We start from the raw sequence: 21,332 nt of genomic DNA, 5'->3' as shown, positions 1-21,332 counted from the left end.
GCTGTGATGAATTGTGTCCAATGCACATATTGTGTTACATAAAAGAAGGTGTGCTATGCGACTTGAAGCAGCTTTTTATCCGTTCATCTTAGCAGTGAATGGTCATTCGGTGTCTTTATTAGTACTCTGAAGCAGCCTAATGACTCTGTGAGTGCTGCATAAAACAGGAACCTGGATATTATTACACATTAAAAGGTAAAGATTAAGGGGCCGATTAGGATGGCGGACGGACTTGCGTCCGTCTGCCATCCCAGAGGTGGAGGGACCGTCCGCATGGGCTGCGGTGGTCCCTCCGTGCAAATTAGGATGTGACCGCCACCCTGGCGGTCACATCCTGCATATTTAACTTTGCGGCGGTTGCTGCTTCAAGCAGCACCCGCCGCAATGTTAAAAGTGCATGTTTAACATTTACATGCACAAAGCGGCAGGCACCGCGCGGTGCCTGCCGCTTTGTGCATGTAAATGCTGGGGGGTACCATAGGTACCCCCCATGTGCACCCCCCACCCGCCTACACCCTGGGGGCCCGCAACGGGCCCCCAAAATCAAAAGTACACATGCTTTTCCACGGCGGTAAAACCGCCGCGGAAAAGCATGTTTACAAATGTTTCCTAATTTGGCTGGCGGTGTCTGATAGACACTTCCAGCCAAATGAGAGCTTTTCCGCCGCGGTTGTAATCCGACCGCGGCGGAAAAGCAGCGGACAGAAACCAAGACCCAACAGCCATCGTAATGCGGCGGTGGGTCTTTGGTGACTCCGCAGAGGATTTTCCGCCTCCTCCGGGCCGGTGGTGGCTTCCGCCGGCCCGGAGGAGGCGGAAAATCCTCCATCCTAATCGGCCCCTAAGTAAGTTAACCTATTGCTAACCCAAATGCATTCTCCCTACAAATCAAGGGGTATTTGATATTTTAACTGGAAAAACTAACATGGCTTTAGACAAATGGGAGTATGGTTGGTTGCTAAGTTTAAAAAGGGTTATTTCCAAAGAATGAAACAATTGTTTTGAATGTATTTGTCTAAAGTGATAATGGTAAGGTGACAACATTAATGCTCCAGTAATCGGAATCGGTTTTTCATTTCAGCCATATATCCTGTCTTTTCTTAACTCTGACTCAGCTCTCCGGACAAAGGTACACCCTCGTCTTGATCCCCAGTCTCTGACAGCTCAGGTCCATTTTAACGAGCACGAACCCCACATAAACTACTTTTGGGTCCCAAGAGCCACTGTCCACTAAAGCATGGAACATAGGGACGTAGCAGAAAACCACGATGGAAGGGGAAATGAGCAAGGAAGATAAAAGGGATCAGAGCACGGCAGTGGCATCTCTAGGAGTAGGCTTTATAGGGGGTTCACATTGTGCCTCCGATAAAACCAGGGCTCGAGTCGGGGTACCACGCGAGTGGACGGCGTCCCCCCACTTATTTTACCGGGGGGACGCCCTCCCCACTGCCAAACAGCTGGACTTCACTCTTTGGCCTCTCAGGGATTGTATTGTATTGTATTGTAATTAAACTTATAATGCGCACAGCTACCCGCATGGGGTCTCCCGGCGCCAGCTAGAGGTAGTAGTGATAGGGGTCAGGCAGTCATCACTGAGGGAAAAGCAAGGTTTTAAGTTTTTTACGAAATTTCGTCAGGGAGGGTTCGAGTTTCAATGGAGCTGGAAGAGAGTTCCACAGTTTGGGGGCAAGACAGGAGAAAGAGCGTCCGCCCATTCTTGTCAGTTTGAAACGTGGAATCAGAAAATTCCCTTGGGACGAGGATCTGAGAAGGCGGGAAGGAGAGTAAAGTTGGACGAGAGACTGGAGGTAAGCTGGGGCTGACCCCTGCTTGATCTTGTGCAAAAAGCACAGGGCCTTAAATTTGATTCTGCTTTCGATGCGGAGCCAGTGTAGATCTTTAAGATAGGGGAGATGGGGGATCTCCAAGGGACTTGGCAGAGTAGACGAGCGGCCGAGTTCTGAACAAGCTGGAGTTTCCTCTGAGACTCCACAGTGACTCCAAGGTAAAGCACGTTACCGTAGTCCAGGCGCGAGATGACTAGAGCCTGGACTACAGTGAGCCTTGTTGAGTCCGGGAGCATCCAGAGGATTTTGCGAAGCCACCCTAGGATGGAAAAACAGGTGGCTGCCACTCTGACTACTTGGTGCCGCATAGATAGCGAATCATCCAGGAAAAAGTCAAGGTTCCGTACCTGCATGACAGGCAGGGGTAGTGGGCCCATTTCTGGTGGCCAATGTTGAGGGCCCCAGAGGTGTTTATGTTTGCCTAGGATGACCACCTCCGTCTTGTCTCCATTTAATTTCAGGAGATTAGTCTGCATCCACTCCGCCACTCGGCTAAGCCCTAGTTTGAGAGCAGACGGGGCACACGCCTTAGCCGGGGAGAGGGAAAAGATGATTTGAGTGTCGTCTGCGTATGAGTAAAGGGAAAGACCAGCGTCTTCCACGATGCTTGCCAGGGGTCTCACATAGATGTTAAAGAGCATAGGGCTCAGTGAGGACCCCTGGGGCACCCCATGCACAGACGAACGAACAGAGGAGGCTGAGTTGGAGGAGAAGACCTGGAATGAGCGACCGCTCAGAAAGGAGGAGAGCCAGGCCAATGCAGGGTCAGTCACGTGCAGGCGTGCGCAGGGGAAAGGAGGTGAGTGGGTGAGTGCCCAGAATATAATATTTAAAAAACAGAGTCCGAAATTGGAGAATACAAAGTGCAAAAAGCAATTATTTTAAAAACTTAATAACACACACTGTTCCCGGCTTCCGCCTCAGGAACCTGATACACACTCTCCCTTAAGCTTCTGCGCCTGAAAATGAAGGAACTTTTATACTGTGCAGGGTGGGAGGGCCGAGCAAGTAATCTGCTCGCTCTCTGACTCACCCAAGATGGCGACGGCAAGAAGTGACTCGGGCAGATGCAGCGCCTAATCGGCTGCTGTTGGCACCGGGTTGCCGTGCAGGCGTGAACAGGGGTAAGGAGGTGAGTGGGTGAGTGCCCAGAATATAATATTTAAAAAACAGAGTCCGAAATTGGAGAATACAAAGTGCAAAAAGCAATTATTTTAAAAACGTAATAACACACACAGGGATGAGGAGCTCGGCACCTTTTGTGACGTCACTTCCTGTTGTGACGTCACTTCCTGTGACAGCGTCCCCCCCACTTCTTTTTTTACCACTTGTGCCCTGGATAAAACGATATATGTTTACATACAAAGTCAGATTTTAACATTTCAAGCAAACAGCACTGCTTTACAATGAAAGGTAGTTGGGCAAATGATTGTGCGTTACAAGCAGCCCCGGCCTGTGCAGGTAAGAGCGGTGGGGCCGGGTGGGGACGGACGATAATGAGGGAAAATTAAATATTTATTTTAATTTAATTAATTAATTATTTATTTTAATTAAATTAATTAATTATTTATTTTATTTTACCTCTTCATCGTCCGTCGAAATCTCCCCCCCCTCCCTTCACCCGGCACCACTGCCCTTACCTGCACGGGCCGCCGCTGGCTGCAAAGTGCAGTGGCTGTGGTGCAGGCATTGCAGGCAGGACAAACACAGGTGGGGCATAGGCCTTAGGGCCACTGGAACGAACAACACTAAAAGAACGAATAGAGGGTGGGGGTGCGGGAAACTTCAAGGGTGTCATCTATTTAAAATAGGTATTATACTGAGGGGTCATGAACTGATCTTGGCTATGAGCAAAGAAACGCCCAGGTGCTGGGCAGATGTGTGCATCTCATTCTCGGGTCCTCTCTCTCTTGATGAGACATGCAATGAAGCTATATCCAAGTTCACAGCCTGACACGTAATCTGACAGACTTGTGATGGACATAAATGAAAGGGAAAGCGATTTGCAGCACCTGTGCCACCAGTTTACTGGTAAGTTTGACTGGCTGTACACCCAGTAGCACATTAAGGGTGAGGTGTTATTTTGGCAATCTATGATATATGTTGGCACAGACCCAAAAATTATATAAATAATAAGAACTGTCGGGCAGAATGAAACATAGAATATTTACAAATGCATGATGCTGAAAATGACAATATGAGGCACAATTTGTCACTTATGAACATATTGCAGAAGCCTGATTGGAAGCTTGAAACATACCTTTAAGCTTACTTATAAAACATATTTGGAAAGGTTATGTTATGTTATGTTATGTTAATTAATTAATTATTTATTTTAATTAAATTAATTAATTATTTATTTTATTTTACCTCTTCATCGTCCGTCGAAATCTCCCCCCCCTCCCTTCACCCGGCACCACTTATCGTTGTTATGTTTTTTAATTGCTGAGCTGCCTACATAAAGCGCCGGGACACTCTTTTAGAGTAGCCGTGCGCTATACAAATAAAAGTATAACATAACATAACATAGACGTTTTATCACAAAAATATCTCACTATAAGCCTTATCTGTGTTCTTTTCTACATAGTTTGGATTCCATGTGTGCCCACTTCTCTCATCTTGTCATCCACGTTTTTCTCACCCAATTTTTTGTACTGTTTTTTACTTAAAAAAGCCAAGGCTTTCATGAGGAAAGAAAGGAAAAATAAAGGGCATCTTGAAAAATACAGTTGTCTTCCTTTTGAATTTCAGCTGTCTATTTTATTTAATGTAACTTATTCTGAGGTTCATGATATGTAAGCGTTGCCTTTCTTAAAATGTATTATAACTAAGTAACTAGGTGGGTAGGAACTCTATCGGCTCAATTAGGAATACTGGGACACATTAACCGATGCTCATATATTATAAGAGATTTAGGCATTAGGCTGGCCAAGTAGGGTTTTGAGAGCTCCCTCTCACGCTACAATATTCTTCATACATTTAAGCTGATGGACTTGACTTTATGATATTTATCACACGTTTGTCAGTAACACCAAAATTATTTATACTCTGAGGCCCAAATTGACAAAGATTTTGCTGTAAGTAAAAATTACTTAAAGATGCAGTACTCCTGGCTTACTCCTGAGGTTAGTGAGCCAGGAGCAATACGAGAGAAAGTCACATCAAAATCATTGTAATTTGGGCTTCGTATCTTCACTATAATCTATTAGGTTTAGTTTATTGGCGAGGCTGCAGGGCCCATAGTCAGGCGACATTAGTTGGCATCCTAAATTTAGCCAAATACCTTCCTGCATAAAAGCAATTGTTGGCGGCATCTTCCTCTTTCCATATTCCTCGTTCTGCAGCACACATAGAAACTGGAAGTAACTAGGAGACAGAAGATATTTCTCCTTGTTGGGCATCTATTGCTTAGGCACACCATTTTGGTGCAAACCCAGGTTTACAAGCCTTTGTAAATGTAGGTTTGCATCAAAATACATAGGTAGGACCACGCTCGACCAATATGACACCTATCCGTCAAGTAATGCAAGGCAGCACAATGGGCTGCGTTGAATTACTCTGTATTTACTAATCCCCTCAAAGTCATGCAAATTGCCTTTGCATGGCTTAGTAAATGCCAAAATGGATTTTACATTGGAATTTCACCCCAAAAGTGACACAACCCAATGCAAAGTCTTAGCAAATCGGGGCCTATATCTCCTTGTCCTCCACTTTCGTCAACACCCAAAAAAAATGGGTCTGCCTACAAATGAATGTCTTTGCAGTGTAAGCAATACAAAAAAAAGGCATTCAAGGACACTGAATAGCCGAGACTGTAAATGTCAACAAAAGGTAAGCGTTCATACAGCAAGGAAAACTGAGTGAAATTTCACTTGAGAATTTTGCTATTCAAAGTGACATATTTTGTGAAACTAGCACTCAGCCATTACTATTAGTTTTTTAGACAATAGTGATATATGGGAGCCTGCTATTCCTTCATAAAAGCCTGTCTCTAATTCTTTATTACTGTCAAGTTGTTAGAATCATCTCTAGTCACCTGTAACAACAAAATGAGGTATTGTTCAGTAATAATAACTTACTACAGTTTAGTTGTGCTGTTGTAAAGCCTAATGCCAGAGCCAGCAGCAAAAGTGAAAGGCAGGTCACTTAGCATCATTACAGCTGCAGTTTAAACAAAGGGGTGCGAATGAAAACTGTAATTTAATTCTTCTGATCTTGAGCAAATTACGGTTTCTCCTTGTCCCCCAGTTGTGTCGATACCATTAAAAAAAATGGGAGTGCCTAGAAATTAATAACTTTGCAGCGTGAGCTATACAAAAAAATACATTCAAGGGCACTGAAGAGACGAGACCCTAAATGTCAACAAAAGGTAAACATTCAGAGAGCAAAGAAAACTGCGTTAAATTCCCTCTTTGAAATTTTGCTACTGAAAGTAACATATTTATGTAAAGCTACCTCTCAACCATTACCAATAGATTTGTAGACAATAGTGATTTAATACCTGGGAGCCAGCTATCCCTGTATAAAAGCAAGTCTCTAATTTCTTCATTACAGTTGTTTGAGTTGTAATGTTTCACCTTTAGTCACCTGTAACAACTAAATTATTGGAATATGTATATTTTCTGCTCAATAAAATTAAGTACAGGAAAAACAGAATATCGCTGCATTTATTTACACATTGTGTGCCTTCTTGTTTGATTTCGCATACATTTAACTGAGTTTAATATGTTTTTGCAACAAATTTCTAACGGCTATTTTGGTGTGATTCATTTCGTACTACAGATTCCACTTGAATTCTTCATTTCTACAATTATGCTATCTCTTGCATATGAGGAAGCAAGACAACAAAGATTCAAGCCATTTGTGGGATGGGTGAAATAGTGACCATGTATCATAGGGAATAAAAGTCCCTCAATCGAATGTTAAAAGGATATATCAAACCACCTCTGTGTTCCATGACCTTATAAGGAAACAAAGGGGCACATTTAAGGGGTTATGGCGTAGGCCAGCACAGCAAGACACCTTGCTTCGCTGTCCTCCGTCAAAGTGAAAAGGCCGGTATACACTGTATCTGTCTAATCAGACCCCCCAGGATATAGCAGCATGGATTCGCAAATTTAGCGGCACAAATAAGGAAATTTAGCGGCACAAATATGGAAATTTAGCAGCATTTTTGCAGCACTTTATTTTACTCATAATCATTCATTTTCAGCCTGAAATCAATGGAAACTGTTTTAGCAGAGTATTCCACTTTGAATAGGCAAACTGGAATATGGAACAGAAGAAGCAGCCCACAGGTGAAGGCTGTTATCCCATGGAAATGCATTTCTCTATTTGCTTTAACTCCAGGAGCTCCCCCCCCCCCCCCCCCCCCCCGCACCCACTGCTGGTGGGGGCTGTGTTACCCCACTCTGTTGAATTTGTAAGTGGATTAAAAATGGCGAGAACACGTAAAGGGTTCGTTATAAAACCACTTACTTTCCTTGTGTGTCCCATCTCTCTTGTGGAAGTGTGTAGACAAGTGTGTGCTGCCCTTAAACATGTGTAAAGGGTGCGATTAGCCATGTGTGCACACGAGCATGTTGGTGTCTTTAGACGCGCATGCACGAGGTCAGTTGCACTCGTATATATGTGAAATGTGTTAGTGACCCTGGCTAAGTCTGTGCCAGCGGGATCCGCTGCCCATCGTTTATACACAAGTGTGCAGGAGCTCTCATGTCGGATGCCCGCCGAGGAGGTACAGATAAGGGTACTAATGCGCAGGGAGTGCTGGGGTCTCCGTCAGCGCCCAGGACGCTATCACTACCTCGCCGCACCTGCGTGTATCAAGGGTCTCTGGTGGAAAGAGCAGGCTGACCGTGAATAAACATGTTCATAGGAATAAATGAAAAGGGTTCATTTAAGTGGAAGATGATGGTGAAGCCCAAACCTTCGCTGTGCCACTCTTACACATAAACAAGAAACAGCCGAGCTGAAGCCTGAAGGGCGGCTTTAAGTTTAGCTACTTATGGTAGAGGCGGTGCGGGACCAGCGTGTAGGGTTGCAAGCAGCTCTGGGAGGAAGAGAAGCACACAGGGTGCGATCTTTGAAAAACCCGTTCAACGGTGCCCGCACGAATACAGCAGCTGGATGTTACAGTCCCATCGGTTAAAAAAGGCGCAAGAAGTTTCACTTATGGCGGTATATTATTAGGAATGTCCCGTTTTCCATTGCCTGACCTCGGACTCCTCTGTCTGTGAATGAAAATCAGGCATTGGAATGTGCAGAAATGGCAGCATGTCTTACATGTAAGGGTAGATCGTCCTTCAAAGTCCACTGAGAGGGGTCTTCCACTCCCTTCCTGTCCTGACACTGGGCCACTGAGTTCAAATCCCTATAAGATCTTTAAGCAGGTAGGTTTTCACCAGAACATAAGCACAATAAATCCGATTGTTCGCTTCTGTGCAATATAATGGAAAACAGTGATACTAGAGAATGGCCGTGTGTATGTGGTTTTTGTTGTTTTAAAAGCAGCTTTCGGCCTATAATCTCTCGCCACAAACTCTGATGTGTTCTAGTTACTCATGTATTTTCTACCTTCACACAAAGTAAATGTGTATTCGGGTATGTGTCCATCAGTGGTGCAGTGGCACCGCGGCCTAGCTGACTCCACCTGCTCCACACGTCTGCAAGTATTTTTAAGCCCATTTTCACGTGACTGCCTGAGGCTCTGCTTAGTGTTTACTTTTCAGAAGGAGGTGGGGGGTGGGTCTAGGGATGTGAGGGGAGGCTTGCTGTCACAGAAAGAACGAGACAGGCTTCGAGGTGAGAGTGGAACCAATAGAACATAGAGAATGCCTATACCAGGGCGTGGCTGCTGCTTATCAGAACCTGAGCTGCTGTGTGGACCACTAGCCGTCCAATTACAAACCAGCACTGGTGTGGAGGCTTCAAGAGGTGCCACTGCCAGCCACATGCAGGGATTAATTTTGCTAGCTGACCACTCTTGGAATAGGACTCGATCCAACTGTAAAGAGCTCCCATGCATGTTCCCAGCACTAGACAAGGCGCAGGCATCCGTGGGAAAGATGGAGTGACTGTGGCTTAGAGCTTCTTGGCTGTGCTGCAGTAACATGTGTTGCCCTCGGACCCGAACGTTCCAAAAGGGTCGAAGTATTTGAAAAGCGTAACTAACCTTTTGCAAAGCTGTAGCTGTTTATTCCTTTCTGAAACTCACTGGCCCTGGATAGGTGTTTCCTAATTGCGGCATTTTTACAAAAGTTCTGATTTTGAGGGCAATTTTGTTAAAAATCACGGCATTTTTGCAAAAGTGCAGATTTCGCGGCAAACTGCATTTTCGCGAAATCGCAAAATCCTGGAGGGTGTGTCTAATACAGTGCATTATTTTCCTTTCCCCCTGTGCTGGTGCCGTTTCTGCAGCCTCAAGCTAACAGAAGCATCCTTGCACCATGGTGCAATGGTGTCCGTGTTGTATGCAGGACTGTTTATGTCAGGAAGGGGCATCTTCCTGTTAAAAAACAATCCTGTTTCTGCAGCACACATAGAAAGAGGAAAACATTAAGAGAAATAAAGTTTTTTCACCTTGTTGCGCCTCCCCTGGTGAGGCGTAAGGTTCTGGTGCATTCCAGGTTTACATGGTCATGTAAATCAGGGGAAGCGTCAAAATCCATGGCTGTTGCGTGGGAACACCCACTGTAACACCTGCACAGTGCGGAGTAAGGCATCATCGCTGCGATTTGCGCAGTCCTGCCTTTCTCCATATCTATGAGGTCATTCAAAACCACGCAAAGTGGCTGTGCGTGGCCTCATGTGCCTGATTTTGTGGTGTGTGTGCCCCGCTGGCGCGCCACAAAAAGTGACTCTAAGGAGGCACGAGGGGCTCATAGATATGCCCCAGAGTATTCTGCCTCGTTCCTCAATATGGTCACAGAATTCCCAGGGCTCGAGTCGGGGTACCACGCGGGTGGACAGCGTCCCCCCACTTATTTTACCGGGAACTCGATAACTGGATAAAATGAAGCCACACATTCACTCTTTGGCCTCTCTGGGGCGAGATCTCGCCCCAGAGAGGCCAAAGAGTATATGTGGGGCTCCATTTGCTAAGGGGTGAGCGAGGGGAGGCAATGAGTCCGATGGTGCAAGTCACCTTTCACGACGTCACTTCCTGTTGTGACGTCAGCGTCCCCCCACTTCTTATTTTACGACTTGTGCCCTGAGAACTCCTTATTAAATTGCAAAATACTTATCATGTAGAGCAGGAGCACTTGATCCCATATCTAATGACGTCTTGAGGCATGCAATTCCTTTTTGGAAGGTTGCAGCTCCAATGATAAGAGTGAGCCTGTAATGTACTGTTCTAAGTAAGCAGCCTGATAAAGCCAGCGGCTGTTGACCAGGAAGCATTAGAGGGAATGTATGAGTGCACTTGCGTCACCGCGATGAAGGCTTCTCAACGAACAGTGAATCAGCTGCAGAGACAAGTCCTAAAGCTGCTTCACTAGAGGAGCACTGATGACATATTGTTTTAAGAGCTAGCCTTGCCTGCCTGGATGTGGCGGGACGCCAGGCACGCTCGGCGGAGGCCACGCTGCTCACAGAGTACATGTCATGGCAAGATCCGATGGGCGGGCACTATTCCGGGCAGCTCTATATTGGGAACAAGCCCTGACCCCGCTCAGGGGTCAAGATCTTTATTCTGGGAGCTAGTGCCAGCAAACGCAGTGACGAACCCTCGGCTGTGCTTTCAGTGTGTAGCTGAGAATCATGTCGGAATTTGTCATGTGATAATTTGCTTTTTGAACTGTGGTTAGGAGAATTAGCATGCCTAATTACGTCAGATTTGAAAATGAGATTTAAAAACATACTGAACTCCCTCCCCCGCGCCTTGGGAAGAACAGGCTGGTTATGCAACCTTCTTTGGGACAGCCATTTTCCATGTGTAATTACATATGGAAATATTTGCAAATCAAATAAATTAAAACCATGCACGGTAGCTTGGAAAACACATTTTTGGCAGAACTGTCTAGTTTATATAACAAACACCTACAGTACACACTGTGGTAAACCTTATGCCAAGAAGCAATGCCTCCTCTCACCACGCACCGCGTGATTAAAAGTGTGTGAGATAAAAGGACGTTCTCACCTACCACTGTCCTCCCCTCTGCGCCACGTCACCTCAAAGCAGCGCCAGTCCGAGGAACACCATTGGACTAGGTGAGAACCTGGCACGAGTCACACATTGGACAAGGGACGTGTTGGCAACTCAGTGGGTTAAATGCCTGTTTCTGAGATCTGTGTATAATCCGTAGGTCACTGGTTCCAGTCCCAGTAGAATAGTAGAGTGGATTGACATGCGAGACATACAAACAAACCAACAGTCACACATCTTGTCTTAATAAATCTGCTGCTGGGCGTAGGGTGCACATTACAGGTGCCAGGTTCCAGCTAATAAAATAGCTCGCTGGGTTTGGGTACCTGTCATATGGGTCTTTGTGTAACCTTCAAAATAGAGGTTACAATTCAAGCAAACCCTGTAACCTTCAAGAGGCAGATAACATGGCCAGTCAACTCCGTGATTTAATGCACGTTACAGTAATCTTCGTGTGACACTATCAGTTCAAAGATTCGAGCCCCCAGTGAAACAAACGTGTCCTCTCTTCCGTGCAAGGACATTACAGTACGTGCAGTTTGAGCCGTAATAACTTCTATTTTATAGCGTAATAAAAATAATTTACTGCTGCACTTTAATCGCATGTACATTCTTATAGTGAACTACACAGGGCATATGGCTTGATGACTGACTTCCAGATCTGTTAATGTGCGAATGCACAACGTTTGCAGCGCAGAGGAAGCAACGTGGGCTGTCATCCGCACGTGCGCGTCACCGGGAAGACGGCTAAAAATAAAGCGGTGCACTGTTGCTACTTTAAGACACCCAGCGTTTGCTGTCACGATGTGCCGGGTGGAGAGGGAATAGTTTCTGCCAGGGAAGATGCCAAACAACTTTTGTTTGAATCTCACGACACTCAAGAACCCGTAGCTTGGCGCGAACTTTCGGAGGAACTGTGCACGTATGGTTTTGTGTTTATGTGATTGCACTGTAAACGGCGCGTACAGGCGCGGCAGACACACAATACAGGTTTTAATTATTAGCATTGCTCGGTCCAGAGGTCTTCACTCTGCACAGAGCTCTGTTTTTTATGCTATGCTGTATTCCGGATTTTGCCGGATTCAAGACACTCGAATGTTTTGCAGCGAAAAGAAATGAATGCAGAATGGGGAAGATTTGCCCAGGGTCACACAGTTAGATCACATACAGTATAAAAAGAACGCATGGTCTTTATCCAGCTGACAGATCAGCTCCATGGCGGATATTTCGAAATGTTTGCGCTCGGATAAAATCAGAAACATACATTTTGTATCAATGTTGGTATATTCCAGAGTCAGGTGTGAAATCAACCAGATTTTACATAAATACACAGTACACAAAGACATTTGCACCAATTCAGAAAGGAGGGTGCACTGTACAATCCTGCCAGCTTGGAAAACAAGAAAGGACCACCCAGAGTCTCCTAAACATCTAGTACCAATGTTCACGTTTGGAAAGTGGGGAAATATAATTGCTCAGAAGTTTACTAGGAAAGCAGCAACCGGATTACAAAATTAATTTAATGAATGTTGCCCTGGTGCAGTAACATGCCCAGTTTGAGGCATGTCATGTTATACAAAGAGCAAAATCCATGCACAAAATGACAGGTTTCGGGATTTGCACCAGTGCAAGTATTTTTTTATGTATACATCACATATGCGTCCCTGGGACCAATGGTGAGTTGCCTTAATTTATACATCGGTTTCACATTAGTAAATAAAATAATGTAATTTTGGGCGCGTATAGCCACAAGGTATGACACAATAGCTTCTAGAATGCATACATGTATAGCCATCCACTGGTGCAACTAAACAAATCACTACCGATAAGTGGGCAGTGTGCCATACTGAGGCTGTCACTTTAGTTGGCAAGTGCCCGCAGGCTGCTCGCCCTGACTGCACTTGACCTTCCCCTCTGGCCTCAGCTCGTCCCTTCCTCACCCTGCTGTCCCCGTGCACACACAGCTGCATCGGGCCTCGAGCGCTAAACTCTGAGGTCTCCCATGGGTCCTGAACCCTCACCCCTCAGCGGCGCTGGCATTACCGACAGCGTGACAGCTCGACCCTGCCCCCTGCCCATGTGCGTCTCCGCATAGCAACACGGCAGGTAGCGCTGTAGCCCACTCAAGTGGTGGGTTATATAGAAGCCAGGGTGCAAAACCCTCTCATTTCACACAGCGGAATCACTGCCCGTTTCCCACTGCCTTGAATGCCAGGCATGGTGTCAGGATCGCCACACACACACAGCACATGGCTACTGGCTTTGCTGAATGAATGTCCCTTCACTGGAAGTTCCCTATGCAGCGCACCTCAAGTATGCCAAGAATTGCACATAATTCGCATCATTCCCAAATGGCCAGCTAATGATACCCACATGCACATATGTTCCTGCAATGTCTACGTAAAACACCCTGTTGATGCCTGTCAACAAGACTCTTCAGCATCTGTCCCTGATTTGAACTTTTAGGCAGGGCAGCCAGGAAGTAGCCGGAGGATGCCTCCCTGCTGGCACTCCACCGGTGCCCACGTCAGGTCCAGCCCGTGCCCCCGGCTGGCAGCAGCGCAGCGGCGACCCCGGCTCCGAGGCGCCGGGAGCGGGGCTCATTCATTGCCAGGACCGGGATGGATTGCACAAGCGACGCCCGGCTCCCGGGGCCGCCCCCGGAGCACAGTCTGCACATTCGCACCCACTCACAGCAGCGATCGCCTACTTACATCATCCCATTTCATGCACTTGGTGCCTTTCTTCAGGCTCTCAGGGACGCTGACATGTTTGAGCTGCAACGCGTGGACACCTGGCTGAGCCCCAGCCATTTTCACACATGGATCCTTCAGAGCGCGGTGAGATCAGAAATTCCCAGTAAATGCACAAGCAGGATGTAAACAAAATGAGCAATAAAAAAAAATCCGATTCCCAGCTGGCTTGAGATGTTGACGGGTGTCTTCCACAGAGACGGCAGCTGAGGTCCAAGTGGCAGGTGGGTCGGGGCGCTCCCTGCAGCTGGTTCAAGGCAGGGCTGGATACACACAAAACCCAGGGAAGAGAGAGCGCTGCAGCGAACAGACCCTCCGAGAGCAGGGCTCGGTCGCGCCGCTGCTCGCCGGTACAGCGGTACCTCAGCCCAGAGCCTCCGCTGCTGCCGCCAGGCGCTGTCAGCCTCCTACAGAGCCACCCGGCAGCGCATCCTTCTGCCCAGCGAGCGACCAGGGCGAAAGAGCAGCGCCGCTCTCACGCACGCCGCGCTCCAGCACCCCTCCTCCTCTCCCCAGCCCTCCTCAGCGCCTGGCAACTTTCTCCTCCGAGGAGCTGGTGAAGCAGAGGGAAGCGCCACCGCCTGCCTCAGCTGCGCACTGCAGCCCCGAACGGAGAGGTCATCTCTGCGCCGGCTCCCAAGGTCCAGTGTCCCCATTCAGTCTGAAGGCCACGCGAGTACAAGTGTGAAACCGAAGAATCAGGCTGACACTTTCCCAGCCTCAGCAGCGGGAAAGGATAGCGCCTACAGCACTTTAACAACAATGCAGTAATTCCAATACATGTTTTCTGTTCACCAGCTGCAAGGTGATTGATTTCAGAGATGTCTTGCGAGGACATTTCCATTATTTGCACACCACAGACTGCATCAGCTCCAATCTGTGTCCTAATGTCAGGAGTTATCATTTCAGGGTGTTTTGCATTTGAAACAGCAAGTGACACCAAGTCCGCACAAAACAACAGTACAATCATGGAACTGAAGCCTGGAAGCTCTTCTTAGGTCACTGTGCCTGTCAGTAGATTTACCCAAAGGCCTCCAAAGGGAAGGACAACTGAACGCCGTGAGCGCAGTGTGGAGTTAAATAGGGTCTTAAGCCAACTGAGATTTGAGATGATCTTCAGTGAATGTAAATGTAAATGTATGTAAATGTATTGCGATTTATATAGCGCACGTATCACCCGAAGGCATCAAGGCGCTTGCCTTGGGAACCCGTCCTGGTATTCCCCTGTGAGATAACCCCAGCAGGGTATCCACAAGGTGAAAGCCAGGCATCCCGCCGCGAGAGGCCATAGTGGAGATTAAGCAAGCTATTGCCCAGAGTCGCAGAGTGTGAACCCATGAGTCGAGTGGGCACCGGAACGAGAATTATCGAGTCCGTGAAATTTTTGAGCCCAAGACCCGCCAAGGCGGGGAATTGAACCCTGGTCCAGGACCGATCTCAGCTTCCGGGTCTGCCGCCTCTAACCCCTGAGCCACACTTCTCCACTGAAGTAGGGCGAAGGGCGAAGTTGAAACGTAGGGCGAAGTTGGAGTAATTGTTTCACTTTTTTCAGGTGCTTTTTTTCTCTGCTGACATAGAGCTCTGCAGACATAGAGTGTGTTGCCAGTAGATATCTACCTCTAAGGCCTGGAACCTGTCACAGGTGTCACTCACCAATCTTCGCAGACAGCAGCTGTAGGGGTACATTTAAATAAGGATGCTACAATGACGTCTTGTATAGTTATCAAGGTTCGGACGAGCGAAACGCGTGGATCACGTCCTTTGCAGATTAAATACTTCCAAACTACAACCTGAGTGCTGATTCCTTCCTTGTAAGCGTGAGAGGAGATTACAAACATATATATAAAATTCACTGAAAAAAACACAAGTGTCAGGGACATTATAGTTAGAAATTAGCATTTAAAAAAACATCAGAAATTCACTTAAAAAAACACAGGTTTCATGGACTCCATAGTTTGTTGGACATTTCACTTGTACAAAACAATAGAAATTCGGCCATTATAGTTTGTTGTGCTAACTATAACTCGTGCCCCCGTAATGCACTGCTGATGACGTCACATATTACATCACTCATGACATGGTCAGTGACATCACTGATGACATCTCAAATGACATCACTGATGACATCATCCACGTGATCATCTGTTGCACCTCCTCACACCCTAAAATACAGACTACCATTCTCGAAACCATAGACACACCAATGCTAGTACAGCTACAATATTCTGTGCACTATGCATGCAGAACTCCAATCAGTCTTTTAAATACTCAGTTAGTACCTATGCAGTCTAGTAATCGTTCTGTCTGTCCCATGCACTTGTCCATTCACCCATCCAGCAATATGTACGTATCCTATCACTCTGCCAATACCTAAGCACTTAAAAATTTAGCATGCACTCTCTTTGCAGCACTGACATTATTCCAGTTATTAGACATATACTTAAGGAATGGCCTAGCCACTAACACAAGTACAGGTACAATGTTTTGTACACTATGCATGCAGGTCTCTAACAAGCTACATACTATAAATATGCTCTTCTAAATACCCAGTTAATACCTATGCAGTGTTGGAATCCTTCTGTCTGTGCCATGCAGTTCTCAATTCATCCATTCAGCACTATCTAGGTATCCTATCACTTCACCAATACCTAAGCATTTATAAATTGAGCATGCACTATCTTTGCAGCACTGAAATTACTCCAGTTATTAGTCATATACCTAAAGAAAGACCTTGTCATTAATACAAGTGCAGGTACAATATTTTGTACACTATGCATGCAGATTTTTAACCAGCTACATACTATTGATAATCTCTTCTAAATATCCAGTTAGTACCTATGCAGTGTAGAAATCCTCTTGTCTGTCCCATGCAATTCTCCAATCACCCATCCAGCACTAGCTACTTTTCCTATTACTCCACCAATACCTAAGCACTTATAATAACTGAAAAAAGCTGTGCACTATATATATAAACCTCTAACCAGCTATTTAGTAAAGTACTACCGTTGCAACCTAGGACTCCTCCTGTATGTCCCATGCACTTCTCCATTCACCCATCCAGCACTATCTACATATCCTATCACTCCGCAATACCTTAGCACTTATAAATTCAACATGTACTCTCTTTGCAGCACTGAAATTATTCTAGTTACTAGTCATGTACCTAAGAAATGGCCTAGCCAGTAAAACTAGTACAGCTTCAATATTCTGTGCACTATGCATGCAGACCTCTAATCAGCTACATAGCATTGATACAGTCTTTTAAATACTTAGTTAGTACCTATGCAGTCTAGGAATCCTTCTGTCTGTCCCGTGCACTTCTCCATTCAACCATCAAGCACTATCTACATATCCTATCACTCTGCCAATACCTAAGCACTAATACATTTAGCATGCACTCTCTTTGCAGCACTGCAATTACTCCAGTTATTGGTCATATACTTAAGGAATGGCCTAGCCACTAACACAAGTGCAGGTAAAATATTCTGTACACTATTCATGCAGACCTTTGACCAGCTACAAACTATTGATACACTCTTTAAATACCCAGTTAGTACCTATACAATGTACGAATCCTCCTGTCTGTCCCATGCATTTCTCCAATCACCCATCCAGGACTATCTACTTAGCCTATTACTCCACCAATACCTAAGCACTTATACATTCACTATATACTCTGTTTGCAATACTGTAATTATTCTACTTACTAGTAATGAACTTATAGAATGGCCTAGCTACTAACACAAGTACAGCTATAATATTTTGTGCACTATCCAAGCAGACTTCAAACTAGCTACATACTATTGATACACTCTTCTAAATACCCAGTTAGTACTCATGCAGTGTAGAAATTGTCCAGTCTGTCCCATGCACATCTTTAATCACTTATCTACCACTATCTACTTATCCTATCACTTCAATAATTAAGCACTTATAAATCAAGTGTTCACTCTGTTTGCAGCACTGTCATCATTCCAGTTACTAGTGGTATTCTTATAAAATGACCAAGGCACCAACACAAGTACACAAAAAACATTCTGTGCATAATCCCTAAAAATCTCTAAGCAGATACATACTATTGGTCCACTCCATTAAATACTGAAGTAGTACCCATGCAGCGTAGGATACCTCCTGTCAGTCTCATGCAATTCTTCAATCACCCAACCAGCACCATGTTCTTATTGTATCAGTCTGCCAATACCTAAGCACTTATGAGGCAGATTTACAAGCACCCTGCGCCACCAGTACGTCACTTTTTGTAACGTAGTGATGGCGCCAGGCACACCTTTATATTTACAAGGAGAGGAAAAGCTACCCTGCGTGGTTTTTCCTCTCCTTGTAAATATGATCCCTTCATACACACAACTTTGCCTTGCGTAAGTGTTGCTGTATGTGTTCCCATGCAACACCCATTGAACAAGACACATCTCCAGATTTATGAGAAATCCTAAATCTGAAGATGTGTGTGAATGCTGCGCCATCCCAGAGTTGGTGTAGCAAGGCGCAACAATGAGAATTGTTTTCATTTCTCCTCAATTTTTCCTCTTTCAATGCATGCTGCATTACACAGCATACATTGAAAGAGGAAAATACATTTGCTGATTGTTTTTGTGCAGGAAGGTGTCCCTTCCTGTACAAGAACAATCTCTGCACGACACAGACATCCTTGCACCATGGTGCAAGGTGCCTGTGTCACCGCATGGCTGCAGTTTGCGCAGCAGTACAGAGCAAAGCACAGAGTTGCAACATATTCATGTACATATGTCACATCCTTGGGCTTCGGAAGTGCCACAGAGCAGTGCATCTAAAGAGCTTGCAGTGTCACGCTGCAGGACTTCCTCATAGATCTTCACCTATAAATTCACCAAACACTGCTAATGCATTCTTTCAGTCAATCATATTGTATATATATATTCAACCAAACTTTCACACATTACCTTGTAGTTATAGTTCTTTCTTTAACCAGATAAGGTAGTTCTGATAAGAACTTTTTTATCTTCTCTTTTCTTTTGTATTTTTTGTATTTTTTTTAACAATTTTGTATTTTTTTCAAAAAATGAACAAAAAAAAGAACGAGTAAAACAGGAAACTTTTGGAATTCCTTATCATTCCAAAAACAAACAAAAAAAATTAACAACGATGGTTGCGTTGTGCAGCACAAACTGCATCCACCGACTGCTCACCAAAGCATGTAAGTTTCTTACACTTCACGCAGTGTTGCTCGAGAAAAATGTTTTAAAATTCACTGAAAACACCAAAGGTTTCAGAGACGTTATAGTTAGAAATTAGAATTTAAAAAATGTCTGAAATTCACAGAAAAAACATAGGTTTCAGGGGTGTTATAGTTAGCTGGGCATTTCACTCATACAAAACCATAGAAATTCCTCCGTTATAGTTAGTTCTGCTAACTATAACTCGCGTACCCACAATGCACTGCTGATGATATCATATATTACATCATTCATGACATGGTCAGTGACTTCACTGATGACATCTCAAATAACATCACTGATGACATTATCAACGTGACAATCTGATACACCTCATCATACATTAGTATAACCTTTCATCACTCACTGTAAAATACAAAGTACCATATTTGAAACCATTGACACATCAATACCAATTACTACATACCCACTCGCTGATTGCTAAGTCTACACACACAACTACCCATTCAACAACAGAATCACTTATACATGCAGTCACTAATTAAAAGAACACTATCAAATTCACTTATGCACATATATAGACATTGACACATCAGCTGTCATATTAGTCGGTTATGCAGTCATCCTACTCACTGATGAAAAAAATGAATCACACTTACATTTACTCACTTACACGATTATACACACAACACCTCATTTATTCAAACACATAATAACGCACAGTTAATATGTTAAAAAATCACCATTACAATTATACACTCATTCATATAGTTACTCTCACAATCACTGACGCTTACATATACTTATTTATATACACCAACTCTCACATACCATGCATTTGATTTTTTTACTTTGTTGACGATGTACAACTAAAACATATAGGCAGATGCATCAAAGAAAATACCGGGAGCAAACGGGCAGATTCTCAGAATCTGTCCGTTTGCTCCCGGTATTTTTGCATTTGGGATGCATTATCCCAAATGCAGAAATCGCAATTTAAGGAATCTCTAAATAGCGATTCCTTAAATTGCTCTTGCATTTAAGGAATCCCAAAATGAGATTCCTTAAATGCAATGCATGAAACCCCAAAAAATAGCGAATTCGCTAATAGGGGGAGCAAATTACCATGAAGTTGAACTTCGTGGTAATTTGCTAAAACTTTGAAAAATGCACTTTTGTGTATTTTTCAAAGTTACATGTTGCGCACACACATGCCCTTAGGGCATGTGTGTGTGTGTATCATTTGTGCACAGGTCCATTTCAGGGGTGCAACAGGGTGTCCTTTGGACACCCTGACACCCTTGAAATAGCGGAACATTAGCGATTCGGTAATAGCTAATCGCTATTAAGGAATGGCTTTCCCATTCATTCCTATGGGCCTTTAGGCCCATAGGAATGAATGGGAAAGCCATTCCTTATTAGCGATTAGCTATATTGCTAATAAGGAATCTTTAGGAATCGCTAATAACATTGCGATTCCTACATGCATCCCGTTTTGCGAGTTTTTAATAGCGATTCCTTAAAATTCGCTATTAAGGACTCGCAAAACAAAACTTTGATGCATCTGCCAGATAGTCGCTCACCAACACACAAATAAATACACTCAATCACCCACATGCACTCTTAAACCTATACACCTAGTCAATCAACCATTCACACATCTATGCATTGAGTTACACACACCCAATCAAACCACACACAAACTCAGTGTCCCATACAAATACTCACCCAACTAATCAATAACTAATACACACACTCATGTAGTTAGTGACCAACTGATGCAGCATGTTATACCACATTCACATAGTTTGGTTACTAATCCATGTATTATGTGAGACACTTTTAATTACTCACTTAAACAGACAGTCAGACAGCTACTAAATCCTCCATCCAGACAGTTATATATCCACTCAATCTTCAGTAAAGGTTGGTATATATATAATACATATTTAATTTTCAAACTAAACCTCATTCACTGGATGATGTCATCAGTGATGTCACTGACCATGTCGGGAATGATGTATTATGTGACATCATCAGCAGTGCATTGCGGGCGCGCGAGTTATAGAGAAAAAGATGGCGGCGACTCTAGGTTTGAAAAAGACAGCGGAGGCTGTTGAAAAGCCTCACTTACCAGATTTGTAGCCTTAAATGAACACGTATTGAAGCAACCCCGAGCATGCTGGAGTCTGTATTAAATTCTACAGCAGACGATGTGACAAAGATTGTAGTTCGTAGCTGGTGCCGAATTCTGGCACGCCCACCCGTTCGGGAGCACCGCGAGGATCGGGTGGAAAGGAGAACACTGTACGTGCTACACAGCGCAGAACCCCCTTGCTGCAACCAAGATAAATGAAAGCAACTGCTACCGGCAAACACGTACTGCGTCTGGAGGATATCGTCCTCGTGAAGC

General features: G+C 44.7%; 1 protein-coding gene across 2 annotated transcripts in view; it reads right to left on the bottom strand.

Moving 5' to 3' along the window:
- PLCB1 (phospholipase C beta 1) overlaps nucleotides 1-14,268 on the bottom strand; it is a 2,228,480-nt gene extending 2,214,212 nt beyond the window's left edge. For both annotated transcript variants that reach the window (XM_078649524.1, XM_078649525.1), the window contains exon 1: nucleotides 13,710-14,268. In XM_078649524.1, coding sequence (XP_078505650.1) covers nucleotides 13,710-13,808 — 99 coding nt within the window. In that variant the 5' untranslated portion in view covers nucleotides 13,809-14,268. The remainder of the gene's footprint in view (nucleotides 1-13,709) is intronic.
- Nucleotides 14,269-21,332: the final 7,064 nt, after the last annotated feature.

The sequence above is a fragment of the Lissotriton helveticus genome, chromosome 6 (genome assembly GCF_964261635.1).
Source record: "Lissotriton helveticus chromosome 6, aLisHel1.1, whole genome shotgun sequence".
In the NCBI taxonomy this organism is placed as follows: Eukaryota; Metazoa; Chordata; class Amphibia; order Caudata; family Salamandridae; genus Lissotriton; species Lissotriton helveticus.
Note: the sequence above shows the minus strand (reverse complement) of the source record. Positions and strands in the feature narration are given on the sequence as shown.